Source organism: Pinus tabuliformis, chromosome J (genome assembly GCF_031772625.1).
Source record: "Pinus tabuliformis cultivar Carrire ecotype Pingquan chromosome J, CPIR1, whole genome shotgun sequence".
In the NCBI taxonomy this organism is placed as follows: Eukaryota; Viridiplantae; Streptophyta; class Pinopsida; order Pinales; family Pinaceae; genus Pinus; species Pinus tabuliformis.
The window spans coordinates 1,556,540,297-1,556,560,284 of record NC_142295.1 but is presented as its reverse complement, the minus strand read 5'-3'; the positions used below and the strand labels follow the sequence as shown (position 1 = coordinate 1,556,560,284).

General features: G+C 38.8%; 2 protein-coding genes across 2 annotated transcripts; one reads left to right on the top strand and one right to left on the bottom strand.

Annotated features, from left to right (window-relative positions):
• The first annotated feature begins 10,179 nt into the window (after positions 1–10,179).
• LOC149233438 (elicitor-responsive protein 3-like) lies at positions 10,180–15,074 on the top strand. Its single transcript, XM_089376740.1, has 4 exons — positions 10,180–10,296; positions 13,757–13,883; positions 14,006–14,123; positions 14,778–15,074. The coding sequence occupies exons 1-4, from the start codon at positions 10,236–10,238 to the stop codon at positions 14,844–14,846; spliced, it is 375 nt and encodes a 124-aa protein (XP_089232866.1). The 5' UTR covers positions 10,180–10,235; the 3' UTR covers positions 14,847–15,074.
• Positions 11,495–13,594, bottom strand: LOC149233439 (uncharacterized). The gene is made up of 2 exons (XM_089376904.1): positions 13,573–13,594; positions 11,495–13,389 (listed from the first exon to the last, which is right to left on the bottom strand). Exons 1-2 carry the CDS (start codon positions 13,592–13,594, stop codon positions 11,495–11,497), a joined length of 1,917 nt encoding a protein of 638 aa, XP_089233030.1.
• Positions 15,075–19,988: the final 4,914 nt, after the last annotated feature.

The window sequence follows — 19,988 nt, the reverse complement described above, 5'->3', positions numbered from 1 at the left end:
CCGACCATAGATTGGATGAGCCAAATCTCTCTTCAGTCAATCACCCATATTCCAAGCATGAATGTGGGGCTCATAACCAACCGAAAATAACCAAACAAGCATGGATGCTACCAAAGTTCTACACCTACACTATGAGGAATTTTAGTGCCTCCTAGTCTCTCAGGACTTACCATAATCCACAGACCGATCCAGGGATCACTAGACCCTACACAAAGACCCACTCTCTAGGCTTTACCGTGGATCCTATCTTGAGACTACTAGGCCCAATGGAGAGAAATCCACCTCTTGGCTTTATCGTATATCCCACCATTCACTCACAAGGATTCCTAGACCCACCAAGGCACACAATCTCGGCTTTACCACAACCTGCAGTCTGGTTCAGGGGTTACTAGGCCAGTGGCTTTACCGTGATCCATAGTCTGGTTCAGGGACCGTTGGGCCATGTGTTTCTCATTTTGGAGACCCCACTCAACTTTGAATCAATCCCGCAATCTAGCTCAATCGAAGTATGAGAACCCATCTCATCAAGGCTATTCAGAAATGACAAGGCTAGGCTGAAAACACTTTCACACCTAGCAAAACCCCATAACAGAACATAACCACATCCAATATCATGCATGCCAAATCTAGCTAAGAAATCACACATGCAAATCAATGCCTGCAAAGAATCATGTTGTAGCTTCTTGATCCCGCACTTCCTTGCTTGTTTTTTCCTTCCTCTTTCCTTCTTTGTCTTTCTTGATCCAATGCCAAAGTGCTCCAAGAAAAAGTGTCCAAGAGTGAGAGAGAGAGAGAGAGAGAGAGAGTAATGAGAGACCTCCAAAATTGAATTGACAAAAGATACCAACTGATCCTCATAAGCCTTTTTATCAATTAGGCCTCTATTTTCTTCATTTTCCATTATTTTCCTTCATTTTCCTCCTCACATGCAACCTATGACCTTTCACCTTCCTTTTCTCCTAATTTCTATTATTTTCGTAAATAAATGTGCCAAAACATTTTGCCTTTCCAAAGCCTTAGCCATTGCCTTTGCCAATTTCCTTAGCCATAATAAAGCAAATGAAAAACCCCTAGAATGTCTTTCCCAACATTAAGCTTGGAATAAGTGTCCCATCAATCGGGGTTATAATTTTTAACTTTTATTACATGGAATTTTCACCAGGGCTGTTACAGAACCCCCCCCCCCCCCCGGGGGACACCATCCTCGGTGTTCAATCACACATATACCTAAGCAAAACTACTGGAAAGAAAGCATACTGCTCATGGAGCTTTATAACATAGCTCGAAGCAGTATTAATAATTACCACCCTATTGAAAGAAAACCAACATGCCAACTATAATGACACGACACCCATACCTTTTATTGGATCTTTATAACATAGCTCATGGTGGTATTTACATCCATATACATATGTACATATATTAAGACATCACACCAAAACATATGCCAAAACAGATACCAACATCATATCAAAACTACTTTGCCTCAACTGGAAAACAATGAAGGATACATAGCCCGCATCTAATCCGACATCTCCCATGTAGTTTCATCGGGCCCAAAGTGCTTCCAATGCACTTTAACCTACTCGATTGCTTGGTTCCGGATCATGAGCACATTTTTTCTGCAATATACACTGAAGCTCCGACTGGAATTCTCCATCTGGTTCCACCTGCAATATAGACCAGTTAACCACATGATCAACATCTTTAACATACTTCTTAAGCAACGACACATGGAAAACATCATGGTTCCCAACATTAAGCTTGGAATAAGTGTCCCATCAATCGGGGTTATAATTTTTAACTTTTATTACATGGAATTTTCACCAGGGCTGTTACAGAACCCCCCCCCCCCCGGGGGACACCATCCTCGGTGTTCAATCACACATATACCTAAGCAAAACTACTGGAAAGAAAGCATACTGCTCATGGAGCTTTATAACATAGCTCGAAGCAGTATTAATAATTACCACCCTATTGAAAGAAAACCAACATGCCAACTATAATGACACGACACCCATACCTTTTATTGGATCTTTATAACATAGCTCATGGTGGTATTTACATCCATATACATATGTACATATATTAAGACATCACACCAAAACATATGCCAAAACAGATACCAACATCATATCAAAACTACTTTGCCTCAACTGGAAAACAATGAAGGATACATAGCCCGCATCTAATCCGACATCTCCCATGTAGTTTCATCGGGCCCAAAGTGCTTCCAATGCACTTTAACCTACTCGATTGCTTGGTTCCGGATCATGAGCACATTTTTTCTGCAATATACACTGAAGCTCCGACTAGAATTCTCCATCTGGTTCCACCTGCAATATAGACCAGTTAACCACATGATCAACATCTTTAACATACTTCTTAAGCAACGACACATGGAAAACATCATGGAATTTCACTGTCGGAAGCAGTGTAAGTCGATAGTCTACTGGCCCAATCCTCTTAATAATACTAAAGGTTCCATAAAACCGTGGTGCTAGCTTGGCACATGATCCAATCTGCAAGGAGCTCTTCTTTGGTTTAATGCGCAAGTACACTTGTTCCCCAACCTGGAACTCCTTGAACAACCTGTTTTGATATGCATAGCTCTTCTACCTATCTTGTGATGCCTTTAGATTCTTCTTTGTAACCTGCATCTCTTGTTCCATGTCTGGTATAATCAACACCCTGTTAACTGGATTGCTCCAATTGGTGGGATTATTACAACTCCACCCATAAAATGCCTCAAACAGTCTCACCTTCAAAGATTCCTCATTGTTGTAAGTAAATTCTACCAGTGGGAGATACTCTTCCCACTTTCACTACTGATGCATAACGTACAACCTCAACATGTCCTCTGATATCCAGCTAACCCTCTCTGTCTATGAATGATAAGTTGTATTGAAGGCCAACTCTATGCCCAAACCTGCAACAACTCCTTCCAAAACTTGGAAGTGAACTTTGCATCTGTGTCTGACATAATCTTCTTTGGAACGCCATGCAACCCGACCACATCTCTAATGAATACCTGTGATACATCGCTAGCTGAGAATGTAGACTTCACTGGAATGAAGTGCAGAACCTTCGTCAACCTGTCCACGACAACCATGATGGAATCATGTTGTCTCATTGTCCTCGGAAAACATGTGATAAAGTCCATGGAAATAACCTCCCATTTCCATTCTGGAATCGCAATCAACTATAATAGTCCACCTGGATGCTTACACTCTGCCTTCACACATTGACAATCGAAACACCTAGCCACAAAATCTGCTACATCTTTCTTTAGATTCGGTCAATAATAAAATTTCTTCATTGTGGTCAATGTCTTCTAATAGCCTGGGTGTCCTGAATATGGTTTCACATGAAACTCCCTCAAGATTACCTTCCTGAGCTCACTACTGTCTGCCACATATATCTTGTCTCTGAATCTAACCGATCCATCTGTTGTAAGGCAATAGTCCCCATCCGGTTCACCTGCACCCATACTTGTACCTGTACATGCACTACCACCTGTACCTGTACATGTATTACCACATGTAAATGTATCTGTACCACCACATGTACCTGTACATGCACTACCACCTGTAACTGTACATGTACTACCACATGCACATGTATCTGTACCACCACATGTACCTGTACCTGTACTTTGCTGCAACATGTGCATAATCTCCATGTACCTGACATTCTGTTGTCTTGCCTACAAGATCCTATCCTGTAAGTATGTCCCATAGGAGCTCATAACTACTAAGTGATTTACCTTTATCCGCCTGCTAAGAGCATCTACCACCCTATTCTCCTTTCTTTTGATGTACCTGATCTCAAAGTCAAACTCACTTATTGTGGCCAACCATCTAGCCTACTAGGCATTCAGATTCGGCTGGTCAAACAAATACCTCAACCCATTGTGATCACTCATCAGTACAAACCTCCTGCCAAGAAGGCAGTGCCTCCACATATTCAGTGCATGTATGATCGCTCCTAACTCAAGATCATGCATCGGGTAGTTCTGCTCGTGCTCATTTAATTTTCATGACTCATAGCATACCACCTATCTATCCTACATAAGGAACCCACCAAGTCCTCTCTTGAAAGCATATGTGCATACTACAAACTCCTTGTCCAGATTTGCAATCTTTAACATTGGAGCATGTGTTGACAACTGCTTAAGTTGCTCAAAACTTGCCTCATACTCCTTTGTCCATCCAAACTTATTACCTTTCCTCTGCAATGATGTAATATGATAAGTAATATGTGAGAAGTTCCTTATGAACCTCCCGTAATAGCCTACCAACCCCATGAAAGATCTCACCTCATCCACATTCCTTGGAGATACCCACTCCATGATGGCCCTTATCCTTTCTGGATCTACTGCAATGCCCTCCTTGGAGACAACATGTCCAAGTGTCCCAAGTAATGTACCTTAGTCTGAAAGAAACTACATTTGTTGAGCTTAGCATACAAATGATGCTCTCTCAACAATCTCAACACTGCTACCAAATGCTCGTCATGCTCTTCCTCATTTTTAGAATATACCAATATGTCATCAATGAACACCATAACAAAATTGTCTAAACAAGGCCGCAACACATTGTTCATCAAACACATAAATGTAGCTTGGGCATTAGTCAAACCAAATGGAACTACAATAAACTCATAATGCCCATACCTAGTTTGGAATGAGGTCTTATAGATATCCTCTTCTTTGATGCGTGCCTAATGGTATCCTAACCTCAAGTCGATCTTAGCAAACACTGCTACTCCCTTCATCTGATCAAACAAATCATTAACCATCGGTAATGAGTACCTATTATTGATGGTCACTTTGTTCAACTTCCTGTAATCAATGCATAATCTGAGAGTACCATCCTTCTTCTTCATAAACAATACCTGTGTGCCCCAAGGTGATACACTTGGCCTAATGTATCCTTTATCTAACATTTCCTTCAATTGCAACTTGACCTCTACCAACTCATGTGTGCTCATCTTGTAAGGTGCTTTTGATGCTGGAGCTGCCCCTGGCACTAACTCAATAGAAAAGTCTACTTCCCTATGAGGTGGAAACTCCGAAATCTCTTTGAGAAACACACTCTAAAATTGTTGTAGATTTGGTACCTGCTCAAAACATCTACATCCTCAACTTCCTTACCTTTGTCACTAGAAATGTGGACTGTGAATTACACACACCCTTTTTTGTGACCACGCTTTGCCTACATAGTTGTCACCATCTTATCTGACATGGCTTTCTTTTTTCCCTACAAGACTCTTGGTTCCCCATTGTCATCCACACACTCAATGGCTTTGTCATAGCAATCCACCTTGGTTCTATGAAGGTACAACCAATCCATGCCCAAAAACATATTGCATGATCCCAAAGGTAATACATTCAAATGTGCTATGGTAGGCATACCATTTAAATCAAATGCACAAGCTCTTACCCATTGATGAACTCACTTCTTTGTACATGTAACCAATTGCACTAACCAAGATTCTGCATGCAATTCCTTACTCAAACCACACTTATCCACCAAGTTAGGACTAACATAGCTTTAATTAGATCTACAGCCAATCCAAATAGAAGTAACTTTATCACAAAGCTTACCGTCCATCTCAATGATAGATGCCTAGCGCTCTGCCTATCTGTTTTCCATGACTGCATAAATACTAGGAATACTCTGCCCCACATCCCCAAAAATTGCACCTCCTATGCATTATATATCTTAGACCTACCACCCTGATTTTGTAGACAATATTTCCTAAGGTGTTCCTCGCCACATGTCCAACACTCCAACCATCCAGTATCATTACCTTTGTGCTGCTACTCTGATCCATGACCCTATCTAGTTGCATTAAACTTCTTTTGAGGTGCCACATTTTCTTTCTCCCCACCATTTTAAGGCCTTGCTCTCTTAGGCTGCCAATTACCTTTGCCTTTGTCTTTCCCTTTCCATCCTTGTTGAGATTCATTCTTATGCTTTGATTGTTCATAACAATGCTTCAATTTCCCAATGACTTCCTCAAGTGATCGAGGCTCATCATACTCAATCTTATCTCTAAATGCTAATGGCAACCCACTGATAAATCACTGAACTTTAGCCTTATCATCTGTAAGATACGATACAAACCTCAATAGATCCAGAAACTTGGTCGTGTACTCTTCATATGTCATCGACCCCGTCTTTAGCTCATAAATTTTTTTGGTCTTATTGTCATCGTACCTTTCTGACAAGTATTTCTTCTTGAAAATCCTCTTGAACTCATGCCAACTCAAGTCCTCTCTTTTGATGTCTTTGACCCGCTTCACGTCTTTCCACCAAATGTCTGCTTTAACTTTCAACCTGAAGATAGCGATTCTGACCTTCATGCTATCTGTTACTCATGCAACTCAAAGAATTTGTTCATCCCAAGTATCCAAGCCACTGCATCTTCTGGCTTCTTCACATCTCCATCAAAAGTAGGTGGATTTCCTTTCTTAAATTCATCTATAAAGTATCCCCTATCACTCCTCCTGTACGGATGATAACGATGATGATCATGATGTCTATCCAAACCAGAACTGGAATAGTACCTGTACTCATCACCCCTCCTGTCCGAAGTGTCCAACAACCTGCCATCTCTCACCATGTCAGCTCTATTCGACCTGTATCTACCAGGAGACCTGCTACCATATGCCCCATTAGTTTTGTCCCCATGTCCATGGTTGATAAGAAGTGGCCCTTGTCACAACAATTATGACAAAATCTGAAGGAGTATTGCATTAACCTCTACTTGTTTCTCTTGTGCCTATATGATCCTATCATTGTTTGCCTTACAACTCCTTATTTGTTCCTTCAAGCTTCTCAACGTGTCTGCCAAATCAGAAGAGTGCCTGCCACACTGCTCATCTGATTCATAGGGAGAGTCTCTGTAGTCTATCATCTTGTTATTCACTTGACCTTTCTCTTGCAAGGCATAATAGGTAAGCTAAACCAAATCATAATAAACCAACTTACCTTAGTATAATTTGGGGAGGATACCTCATATGCAAGATCATCCAAATCAATGTGATACATGTATAAACATAACCATAACAACATATAAACATATAACAACTAAGTGCACCAATACATAACATCAGTGTAGCTAGAGTCCAATCATCACTACATGACCATATCACTACACATACTATGATCTCATGCATGATGACATCAACCATACCAGTGTACGTGGACAATACACAATCATAAACATAGATGATACACCAACATACACACAGACAACACATCAACATAATCATGGACAATGCACAAGCATAAACACATATAATCTAGCATAAACAAAAAATACTTGTAGCAATAGGTAGAAAAATGTAACGAAGCATAGAAGAATGATACATGGAAGCAACATATAACAACATGTAACCAATCACACACTCATGCCGACATACTTCATACAACAACATCCCCTTTCACACAACAACATCACTACTACCATGACCAACACCATGCATATGCAACAAGCACATAGACCACAAGGATGATTAACACATGTGCAAACAACATGAGTACATGACCAACACACCGCCCATCCAGTCTGAGGGGTGAACCATGCTCTGATACCACTCTGTAACACCCTCCTCCCACATCTACCCACGTAACCAACCAACCGAGGTAAACATGTGATGAGAGGCTACTATAATTGGATTCAACCTTCTAGGTGACATTAAGGAAATGGAATCCGTGAAAACACATCATACATACCTTCCACATCAGCTACAAGACCCTTGAGAACGATCCCAATACTTTTGGTAACCAACGCTTGGGTCCCACTGATGTTTTAGGCCACTTGACCCCTGGACGCTCCCATGCTATGGGCTTGACAACATCCAGGAGGCTCTCGACGCTCCCATGCTATGGGCCTGAGAACATCCAGGAGGCTCTGGATGCTCCCATGCTATGGGCCTTACAACGTCCAGGAGGCTCTTGATGCTCTCATGACAAGGCATGCTTTCATCCAGGGACTATTTTGCTTAGTGCTATGCCAGTGTCCTCGGGATTTGAGCCACTATTTCAGGCCCAGAGTCCAGGTCACTACCCATAATTGAATGACACCTTCAGAACAGAAAGATAAAAAGGAAACAATGATGCAAATGCAAACACTTGAATAAGCCCTTAACCAGACCTCTACTAGCCATGACATGCATTTCGTCAAACATGTCATGAATATGTAATCTACAGGTGTAAACAACATATTTAAGCATAGAGGTCTCATACTTATCTGAGAATCACTATGAAGCAGTGTTCCCTTATATCATTTGTTGCATAATCATCTATTAAGTCATGGATACATTGTTCATTCATTTACAAGTAAAAACATGATGAGAGCCATATATAGCTATTGTCATAAAACATATACATAACTAGCATAATAACAACATAAACACCATGAATACATCAACCATAGAATCCACATATAAGCCAATACATTTACACATGAAAAACCAAGAGGATGAATTTCTCATTAATGAATACAAAAACTAACCAGGGATGGGACTACCACGTTCCACCCAACCATAGATTGGCTGAGCCAAACCTCTCTTCAACCAATCACCCATATTCCAAGCATGAATGTGGGACTCATAACCAACCAAAAAGAATCAAACAAGCATGGATGCTACCAGAGTTCTCCACCTACATCGTGAGGAATTTTAGTGCCTCATAGTCTCTCGGGCTTTACCATAATCCACAGTGTAATCCCAGGATCACAAGGCCCTACATTGAGACCCACTCTCCAGGATTTACCGTACATCCCATCCCGGGACTACTAGGCCCAACGAAGAGCAATCCACCTCTTGGCTTTACCGTATATCCCTCCATTCACTGACAAGGATTCCTAAGCTCACCGAGGCACACAATCCTGGCTTTACCGCAACCCACAATTTGTCTCAGGGGTTACTAAGCCAATGGCTTTACTGTGATCCACAGTCTGGTTCAAGGACCACTAGGCCATGTGCTTGTCATTTAAGAGATCCACCCCACTCAACTTCGAATCCATCTAACAATCCAGCTCAACTGAAGTATGAGAAACCATTTTGTCAAGGCTATCCGGAAACGCCAAGGCTAGGCAGAAAACACTGTCACACCTGGCAAATCCCATGCCATGACAAAAAAGAACCGCGTGCAATACCATGCATGCCAAATAAAGTTAGGAAATCACACATGTAAATCAATACTTGCAAAGAATCTTGTTGTAGCTACTTGATCTTGATCTTCCTTGCTTGCTTTTCCCTTCCTCTTGCCTTATTTTCCCTTCTTGATCCAATGCCAAAGTGCTCCAAGAAAACTTTAAGTGTCCAAGAGTGAGAGAGAGAGAGAGAGAGTAATGAGAGACCTCCAAAATTGAATTGACAAAAGGTACCAACTGATCCTCATAAGCGTTTTTATCAATTAGCCCTCTATTTTCTTCATTTTCCATTATTTTCCTCCTCACATGCAACCTATGACCTTTCACCTTCCTTTTCTACTAATTTCCATCATTTTCATAAATAAATGTGCCAAAAATACCATTTTTCCTTTCCAAAGCCTTAGCCATTGCTTTTGCCAATTTCCTTAGCCATAATAAACCAAATGAACACTCTCTAGCATGTCTTGCCCAACATTTAACTTGGAATAAGTGTCCCATCAACCATGGTTATTATTTTTAACTTCTTTTACATGGAATTCTCACGAGGGCTGTTACAAAGGTCCTGTGTCCAACTCTTTATTACGCCGTAAGGCGTTTCCATTTGAAATCAACTTTCCTCTTAACTTACGTGTACATTTATGAACCTTTGATTTAAGTGTTAGACGATGAAAACAATCTTAGCCATCCAATTGATTAGAGCGGTATACGATGCGACCCGCAGATAGCAGATAGACGGTTGCCCTCGCTAGACGCTACTCGCTCGGCGATACTATATTCCAGGACCGGATCTGTGAAAATCGACTTCAGGGGGTGGAAGGAAAATAATCAAGATGCCGAGGGGAACTCTGGAGGTGCTGCTCGTCAACGCCGAGGGGCTGCAAAACACTGCCGAGGGGCTGCAAAACACTGATTTCCTCTATCATCCGAGCCAATCTCTTGCGTTTTAGGCGATCTGATAAATATTTGGATTCGAATATTGCTAAAGAGACCGCTGAATTATGTGTGGTGTATGTTCAGTTGGATCTTTGATTTAATTTTTCTCTAATGTGGCTGTGGTTGCAGGTAACATGGATCCCTATGTCATTATCCAGTGCCGAACTCAGCAAGAGAAGAGCAGCGTTGCGTCCGGTGAGTATGCATATTGATTTGACATTTCAATTTATGGCTGATCGTCCGTCAACATCATGTCTCTCAAATCAGCCTCCACGGACAACAATCTGGGCACAACCAAGGAGCTTAGGGATTTAACACTTGAAACATAATTCAGGTTAAAATTGGGGATTTAGTTTCAATAGTAAACAATATTGCAACTAGATCAGACCCAATTAGAACTGAATAATACAGCTAAACTGAATTATTCACAAATTTTCAAAATTTTTGGCCTGTATTGCAACCAGATCAGATCCAATTAGAACTGAATAATACAGCACTGAATTATTCACAAATTTTCAAATTTTTTGGCCTGTCTCAGCCAAAAATGTTAGCTATGCTTTAAAGTTTAACCCAAGCAGGATAACTATACCAGCAAACCTTGTTAAGCAATTACCCTTTTGATAAGCCTTCTCCATGGATACCTTTGACCACCCAGGCTTGTAGGGCACCTACCTTACCCGAGAAGAAACAATTAGGATGAGTAGGTTAATGATAACAGAAACCCTCATTAAGTGATCACCCTTTCAACTAGTTGATACAAATCTAATCGGACCAAGCCTTATAGAAAGAGCAACATAACCGTTTATCTTCTGTGCTATTACACATGATCAGTTAATGATGTGGAAGTAAGTCATTGTAAAACATTTGGTTAACTGCAACTCCCATTCTGTACAGACTGTGTTTTTGATGGTTGATATAATAATATTTCTCTAATTGTGTTGGTTGTTGATTTCAGACAGGAGTTGTTTATTTCGAGGGATGCAGTCTAGTCTTCCTTTCTTACTTCGTCATTAGGTTCTGTGAGTTGCATCTTTTATAGTTGGGGACTTTAATTAGTACAGGAAGGATAATGCTGCTCAGATGACAAGAAAATAAGCAAACAGAAAAATATGCTTACCAGGATGACCTATGTAAAATGGCCACAATACAGATTCCATTTTGTATAAGAAGCTTACTTTGAACATGATTCCTGCATGTTTTTGGTAATAATCAAGATGATAAAGAAATTAAAAATGGTAATATTCCAGCCATATGAAACAGTGGCAAGGAAACTCTCATTTTGCGTAAGGTTCACCGTTTAGGAAATCCATCATCCCCACTGAAACTAGAAAGCCAAGCCACGAATGCAACCATCACTATTGACCAGGAAGCACAGGAGAATCAAAAGACCTCCTTATTGAATGAATGGTTTGCAGTCTTCATCAACTCTGCCCATAGCCTCTAATATTGAAGAATATGTAATCAAATTATAGGAAAATCCTTTAGAAGTCATTTCCTTCATTAATTTGACTACTTCATCAAACATGCCCGCATTGCTAAGTGCACCAAGAACTGTGTTGTAAGATACGGCATCTGGCTGAATCCCCGAATTTTTCATTTTCTCGAACATCTTAAAGGCCTCTGTTGGCCCACCTGCCTTAGACAAACCATTCAAAACTATATTATGGCTACTAATATCAGGTTTACATCCTCGATCTTGCATTTTTTTAAGCCATGAATGAGCTTCATCAACCATGGCTGCTCTTACCAGGCCAGACATTAATGCATTGTAGGAATACACATCAGGAATACATCCCTGACTTTGCATTTCTTCAAACAGTTTAATGGCTGCATCAATACGCCCTGCTTTACCAAGGTGTTTAATCATCACTGCATAGAGCCTTGAGCTGGAAGGAGTGCTGTTTTCTTTCATTTCCTTAAATAATTCCACTGCTGCATCATAACGGCGTGCCTTACCAAGTGCATCAATCAAACTACAATAGGCAGCAGGGCAAGGCGGAAAGCCCTTCTCGTCCATCTCTTCAAGAAGCATCAATGCCTTTTCCAATCTGTTCGCCTTGCATAAACCAGTAATTAGAATGGAATATGTAAATGAACTTGGAGCAATGCCTTTTCCTTTCATTCTCTCAAACCAATGCAACGGCTCCGATGGATTGTTAGATTTTAAAAGAGCTTCCATGACGCTGTTATATGTTACCACAGTAAGATTGCATCCTACAGTTTCCATCTGTCCAAATAGCTTCAGAGCATCATCAAGTAGGCCTGCATCACCCATGATATCGATCAGTTTGTTGAACATGACCACATCGGGAGAGCAACCATCTTTCTGCATATCTTGAAATATTCTGTATGCCTCTTGGACTCTCCCTGCTTTGCCTAGCCCATTTATTACTTCAGTGTATGTAAACACATTCGGTGTACAACGTGTATCCTTCATTTCCTGGAACAACTTCAAGGCCTCTATGCATCTGTTTGATTTAAACAAACTTCCAACCAGGATCGTATAGATCTTCGCAGTAGGTTGCAGACCGTTCTCCTTCATTTCTTCAAAAAGCTTAATCGCAGAGTCCACATCTCCAAGTTTCCCAAAGTTGGAGATGAGCATAGTATAAGTTACCGTATCGGGAAAACATTTCCCTTCATTGCACATTTCCCTGTAAAGCTCTTGCACCTTATCATGAAAATTTGCCTTCATCAGCACACTAAACATGCAATTATAAGCATAAACACTGGGTTTGCACTTCTCTGTCTTGATGAGATAAAATATGGAAAGGGCCTTTTCCACCATCTTTATCTTGCCTAGTATCCTAATAATTTCAGACAATATGCTAGGATTCATGCCACAGTCACTTTTCACCATCTTTTGCACTGTCTGCCACATTTCCCCCACTAGTCCCGCCTGCGCTAAGCAACGGATGAGGGGCATATATGTGGTGGAATCATGCTTGAAATTCTTTTTCTTGGTAGCCCACTTGAAAAACTGTAACTTTACACCAATTTCTACATCAAGCTTCAAAACCTCCCTAACCAATCTGTGATCCACCTTCAGCAGTAGGACTTCTATGGCCTTTTCAGCATCAGGTCCCCACTTGAAAATCTTCAGGATTTTCAAAAACCTCTCATCTAGGTCCCTGGCTGAAGGGTTTTTTCTGTTCATTCTGGCCATTGCTGATTGGCGATCCCCAGACCTAGTTTTAAGAGATGGATCTCTAAACATCTCCACTATCCCATCTTGGCTAGGGGCATCATTGCTATTGTTGGATGCCGAGGTAATGAATCCACAAGTACCTGAGAAATTGTAAATGCCTGAATTTAGTAAATTTATTTACATGGGTTTTGCTCTACTACTCATCAGAATCGATTCTAAATATCCCCAATCTCTGATAAAATTCTTCCGTTCGCATAATTTTTAAGTTTGTTTATAGGTATCCAGGGTTTAAATGCTTTTCAAACAATAGAGAAAATGGTTACATCGTTTTAAGAAAGAGTTCATGGTGAGGTCTTAGTTATGACTCAGTGCCCTTGGATTATCAGTGGGAAGAAGAAATTGCACAAATCTTTTCTATATGCAGGGAAAGTAGGGAGATTTCACAAATTTTTCCCCCAAAAATATATAGATTTTAAAAATTAATAGATCGGATCTCTGAAATTGCAGGTAAAGGTAGCAATCCCGAGTGGAATGAGCAATTTGTTTTCACTGTAGCCGACGGGGTTACTGAACTCACCTTAAAAATAATGGACAGCGATAGTGGAAACGCGGATGACTTCATTGGGGAAGCAAGGTGCAGATGAGTCTCCAGCATTATGATCTCAGTCATTTTTTCAGATCCTGCAATCTTTCATCGTTTCTCAATATTTCTGTTTTCTGATCATATATCTTTATATTTCTGATTGTGGTGCACAGCATTCCCCTGGAGGGAGTATTCATGGAAGGAAGTCTAGCCCCAACTTCCTACAATGTTGTCCTTCCAGACCAGACCTACTGTGGGGAGATAAAAGTTGGCCTCACAGTCACTATTAAGGTAGATTCTATATATGCAGAGGCTCTTTATATCAGAAACATTTTTTTGAATGGTAATAGGATGGATTCATATTAGCTCTGCATATTGACCAATCACTGTAAATTTCATTTTCAAATTTTGTTTTACAGATGTAAGAAGATAATTTCAATAAAAAGTTTAAACTTATTCCTTCTAGATCTTTTAAAGTTAAATATCTTTTTAGAATTTAATGGATTTAAGGATATAAAGGATCTATGGATATAAAGGATGTATTGTAGATTTTGAGAATATTCAAGATATATGAATATTATAGAATTTGAGAATCTTAGGGAGCAATACAAAGTTTAGACTTTAAAGTTAAATACTTTTCTAGAATTTCATGGATCCATGAATATGGTAGGTTTTGAGTAGATTCAAGATCCATGAATATTGTAGAACATGAGAATCTTAGAGAGATTACAAATAAGATTAAGGTGAAACAGGTCAAACAAATTGACCAGGCAGATTCTATCATATTCTCAAATTCTAAAATATTCCCAGAATTTATTATCAAATTAATTTCGATTCCATAACCCTAACATGTAATTGTGTTTTTTCATATAAATTCCCATCAAATTACTTCAATTCTATGAACTTAAATATGTTTTTTCATATTATGGTGATTGGAAATTGCAGGAAGAAGAAGATTGCTGTGAGGAAGCAGCAACGGAGGAGGTCGGAGGGTGGAAAGAAAGCTCCTACTGACCATTCCTTTCAATTGTTATGTTCAGTACGTCACATAACATAGAAAACCTTCAAAGAAATCGAATGTACTGTCGCATCAAACGCAAGAAATTCTGAAATAATGTTTATTGGGATTATATCATTCTGAAATAATGTTTATTGGGAGTATATCTGCATGTTTCCTCGACTATGACTCTCTTTTAGTGTCGCATCTAACACATAAATTCTGAAATATGTTTATTTGGAGTGTATCCACATCATTCCTGGACTATGACTCTTTTTGTGTGGTTTGATGTTTATCTTTTCTACCAATCATTGAAACTCTTCATGGAAACGTTGTGATTTCTCTAGAGACTATACATAAAAACGAAATATTTGCTTGAAACTGGTTTGTGCCATATGACAGAAAATGAAAAACTTGTTTTGTAGCTCTACATTTTGAATGGTGATAAAATTTTGATAGCAATTGGGTTGTAATAATGAACGGAGTGGAAAACCCAATGGGGTACCGATCGTCTAAAGGCAACGTTTGGGCATGGCTTTCCTTTGATTTCTTCTTTTAGCACGTAGTTTAATCATTAATTAATAATTATTAATGTTTAATTACGTCGTAAGGCGTTTCCCTTTGAAATCAACTTTCCTCTTGGGTTGCGTGTACATTTCTGAGCCTTCGATTTAAGTGTTAGATGATGAAAATAATCTTACCCATCCAATTGATTAGACCGGTATACGATGCGACCCAGCAGATCGACGCTTGCCCTCGCTCGACGCTACTCTACTTCCAGGTGCTTCTCTGTGTGGAGACGTTGCACTTGCCCTCAAAATTATAGTGAGCTCGGGAGGCTCCTCTCCAAGCTTTTTGAGCTTGCTTGTAACCTTCTGAATCTTAGAAAAATTATTTGTGATGAGTCATATTATGATTTACATCTTCAAGAAATACTTCGTATCCTTTTTCAAGAAATACTCTGTATCCCTTTTCCAATTATTTTGGCTGTGGCATCGCATGGGACGTGTTGTGGTTACTCTCTGATTCCCTGTCATTGCGTTTCGGTGGTTGTTCTCTCTGATCTCGATGTGATTAATTAGTTGAAAAGGCAAAGACCAGTTGTGGGTAGCTTCTTGGCTATTCACAAGTTCATCTGATCTTAGTACTTTTATATCAATACAAATATGAGGTCTCCGTTTGCTTTTAAAAATAAGAAATTGTTATGGTGCAACCAATGACTATATGGTATCGTTTGTTGCTTGCAGTCCTGCCTACTGTGCTAGACGTCACAGTGAACACTCCAGATGATTCTCAAGTTATTTTAAAGGTATGCTATCTCATAAAAAATATTATCCAGTGCTTATGACGGTAGGTGGTAACATAAGTCTTGTCATAGATGTTCAATCCAGCTTTAAGAATTATGATGAATATAATCCAATCTTGCAGCATCCAGACCTATGGATAGTTATGTTTGGTTCGACAATAGATTTTAATATATGTTTGTTTTATGGAAACAGGGAATTTCCACAGACCATATTCTTAATTTATGGTGATTATTAGCTGTGAATGTGGAGACATGCCATCTGACCAACTATTCTTCCATGAGGTAAGAAAATCAGTAGTTCAGAAGCTCATTAAATAATGGGGTTGTTTGACAGGCTGGTGGATTGCAATTGACTGGTTTTGTTCAAGATATCATGTGGTATGACCCTACTTGCATTAACAACACAGGTGTTCGTGTCAAGATAGAAATAGCCATGTACAGTGAAACTGGTTCTATTATTAGTTTGTAAAGCTTAAGTGTGACCATGGCAACATTGGCCATCTTAGTTTCTTGAAGTATCCATGACTTGGTAAAAACTTGAATTATACCAGGTTCGTGGCAACAGGTTGAGGGATTCATCAGATGTTGCAACCTTGAAGCCCTGTGCCCTTACTATTGTAGAAGGTAACCAATAACTCTGCTCCCCCATCTGAACAAGTCAGGGGAGATAGCTAGAAATTTTGTCTTGCCTTTCTTTAAAATATAAATGTTTTTATCTTGAGTATGCATATTCCTATGGTTTTAGCCGTGTATTGAGAACAGATATTATTGAGAACATGGCTGACTAGTCCCTGATAAATAGATCCCCAATCTTTGATAAAATTCTTCCGTTCGCATAATTTTTAAGTTTGTTTATAGGTATCCAGGGTTTAAATGCTTTTCAAACAATGGAGAAAATGGTTACATCGTTTTAAGAAAGAGTTCGTGGTGAGGTCTTAGTTATGACTGAGTGCCCCTGGATTATCTATGGGAAGAAGAAATTACACAAATCTTTTCTATATGCAGGGGAAGTAGGGAGATTTCACAAATTTTTCCCCCAAAAATATATAGAGTTAAAAATTAATAGATCGGATCTCTGAAATTGCAGGTAAAGGTAGCAATCCCGAGTGGAATGAGCAATTTGTTTTCACTGTAGCCGACGGGGTTACTGAACTCACCTTAAAAATAATGGACAGCGATAGTGGAAACGCGGATGACTTCGTTGGGGAAGCAAGGTGCAGATGAGTCTCCAGCATTATGATCTCAGTCATTTTTTCAGATCCTGCAGTCTTTCATCGTTTCTCAATATTTCTGTTTTCTGATCATATATCTTTATATTTCTGATTGTGGTGCACAACATTCCCCTGGAGGGAGTATTCATGGAAGGAAGCCTACCCTCGACTTCCTACAATGTTGTCCTTCCAGACTAGAACTACTGTGGGGAGATAAAAGTTGGCCTCACATTCACTATTAAGGTAGATTCTATATATGCAGAGACTCTTTATATCAGAAACGTTTTTTTGAATGGTAATAGGATGGATTCATATTAGCTCTGGATATTGACCAATCACTGTAAATTTCATTTTCAAATTTTGTTTTACAGATGTAAGAAGATAATTTCAATGAAAAGTTTAAACTTATTCCTTCTAGATCTTTTAAAGTTAAATATCTTTTTAGAATTTAATGGATTTAAAGATATAAAGGATCTATGGATATAAAGGATGATGTATTGCAGATTTTGAGAATATTCAAGATATATGAATATAGAATTTGAGAATCTTAGGAAGCAATAAAAGTTTAAACTTTAAAGTTAAATACTTTTCTAGAATTTCATGGATCCATGAATATGGTAGGTTTTGAGTATATTCAAGATCCATGAATATTGTAGAATATGAGAATCTTAGAGAGATTACAAAGAAGATTAAGGTGAAACGGGTCAAACAAATTGACCAGGTAGATTCTATCATATTCTCAAATTCTAAAATATTCCTAGAATTTATTACCAAATTAATTTCGATTCCATAAGCCTAACATGTAATTGTGTTTTTTCATATAAATTCCCATCAAATTACTTCAATTCTATGAACTTAAATATGTTTTTTCATATTATGGTGATTGGAAATTGCAGGAAGAAGATTGCTGTGAGGAAGCAGCAACGGAGGAGGTCGGAGGGTGGAAAGAAAGCTCCTACTGACCATTCCTTTCAATTGTTATGTTTAGTACGTCACATAACATAGAAAACCTTCAAAGAAATCGAATGTACTATCGCATCAAACACAAGAAATTTTGAAATAGTGTTTATTGGGAGTGTATCATTCTGAAATAATGTTTATTGTGAATATATCTGCATCTTTCCTCGACTATGACTCTCTTTTAGTGTCGCATCTAACACATAAATTCTGAAATATGTTTATCTGGAGTGTATCCAGATCGTTCCTGGACTATGACTCTTTTCGTGTGGTTTGATGTTTATCTTTTCTACCAATCATTGAAACTCTTCATGGAAACATTGTGATTTCTCTAGAGACTATACATAATGGATTTCCGCACTTTATGCCTTACGGCGTTTTCTTTGCAACATCTGGTGCAAATGCTAGTTTAACTACAATGCTCTTCCTTTGCTTTATCCTTGTGCTAAGAACACTACAATTCACAATTCCTTGCTTTATTTGTCATTGTCTTCTTCTTATTCTTTTTAAATTATTTAAGCCTTTTGTGATTTCATTTGCAATACAATGCTTTGGAGGCAAGTGGTAGTAGATTGAATAAGTGCGGGGCCCTTCCAACTGACAATCGCATCCTCTAACCTTATCTTGAACATCACAACCTTGATATTCACTTTTATAGGCAATCTTTTGACTTTTACTAAGTTCTTCATTAAGTTGAGCTAATGAATCCATTTAATGTTTGTGTAGATCCTAGTTCCACATTAGTTATTGTTTAGTGTAATTAGAAAGGTGAAGTGTTGAGGTGCTATTTGAGAATAAATTAAAAGGGTTCATGATGTGTATACAAGTCCTAATACATCACCCTCTGAAGTATGAAATGAAAATATTTTTAGTTGATAGACCACTACTCATGTTAGTGTTTTTGAACTACTCTCTCGAGGACAATAATGGGTAATCTCATAGGAGTTTATGGTTTTGCATATGTTGTCCACAAACAAATTATTATTAAGTTATTAAGTTATGGATAAGCTTTTTGCCGAGGGGTGAATTGAATCTAAATTCAAAACTAATTACTAGAAATACTTTTGATAACAATGATTATGATAACTACTCCCATCATAATAATGGACTTTGTTATTTATTTCGTTAAAAAATAAGTTCTGATACATAATGACTTTTTATGTTTTTTTATTAATGACTACATGAATTGGACCAATTTCATGACATTGTGTTGGGTCCCTATAATACTAGTGATTACCCCATTACTATTGTAGTTATACCCCTTATTAATATTGTTGTGCCCCTATTGCCCCCATATTGTTATTACTGTGCCCCATAGAATCCCTCTATTGTTATTTTTGTGGCTTTATATTATTATTGTTAGGTCGGCTGGATTATATTGTGACTCCTTAGACTCCTATATATAGAAAGGAGGTTTTGTCATTTGAATCATCCAAGAATTGTTCATTTATGTAATGTAAAGGAGGTTGCCCCCTCGAAGAGGCTGAATTCTAAGGCGTTGATCTATCTTTTCTATCTTTTCTTGAGCTGGTTTCATAACATTTGGTATCAGAGCTTTGGATTCTAGGGTTTTGCTGCTCCAAACAGGTCATCGTGGCATTTTTGCAAAAAAAATCCATTTGAGAAGAAATCGCGCTGAACCTTGGGTCTGAATTTCAGAGCTTTTCGCGCTATATTTGCGGAGA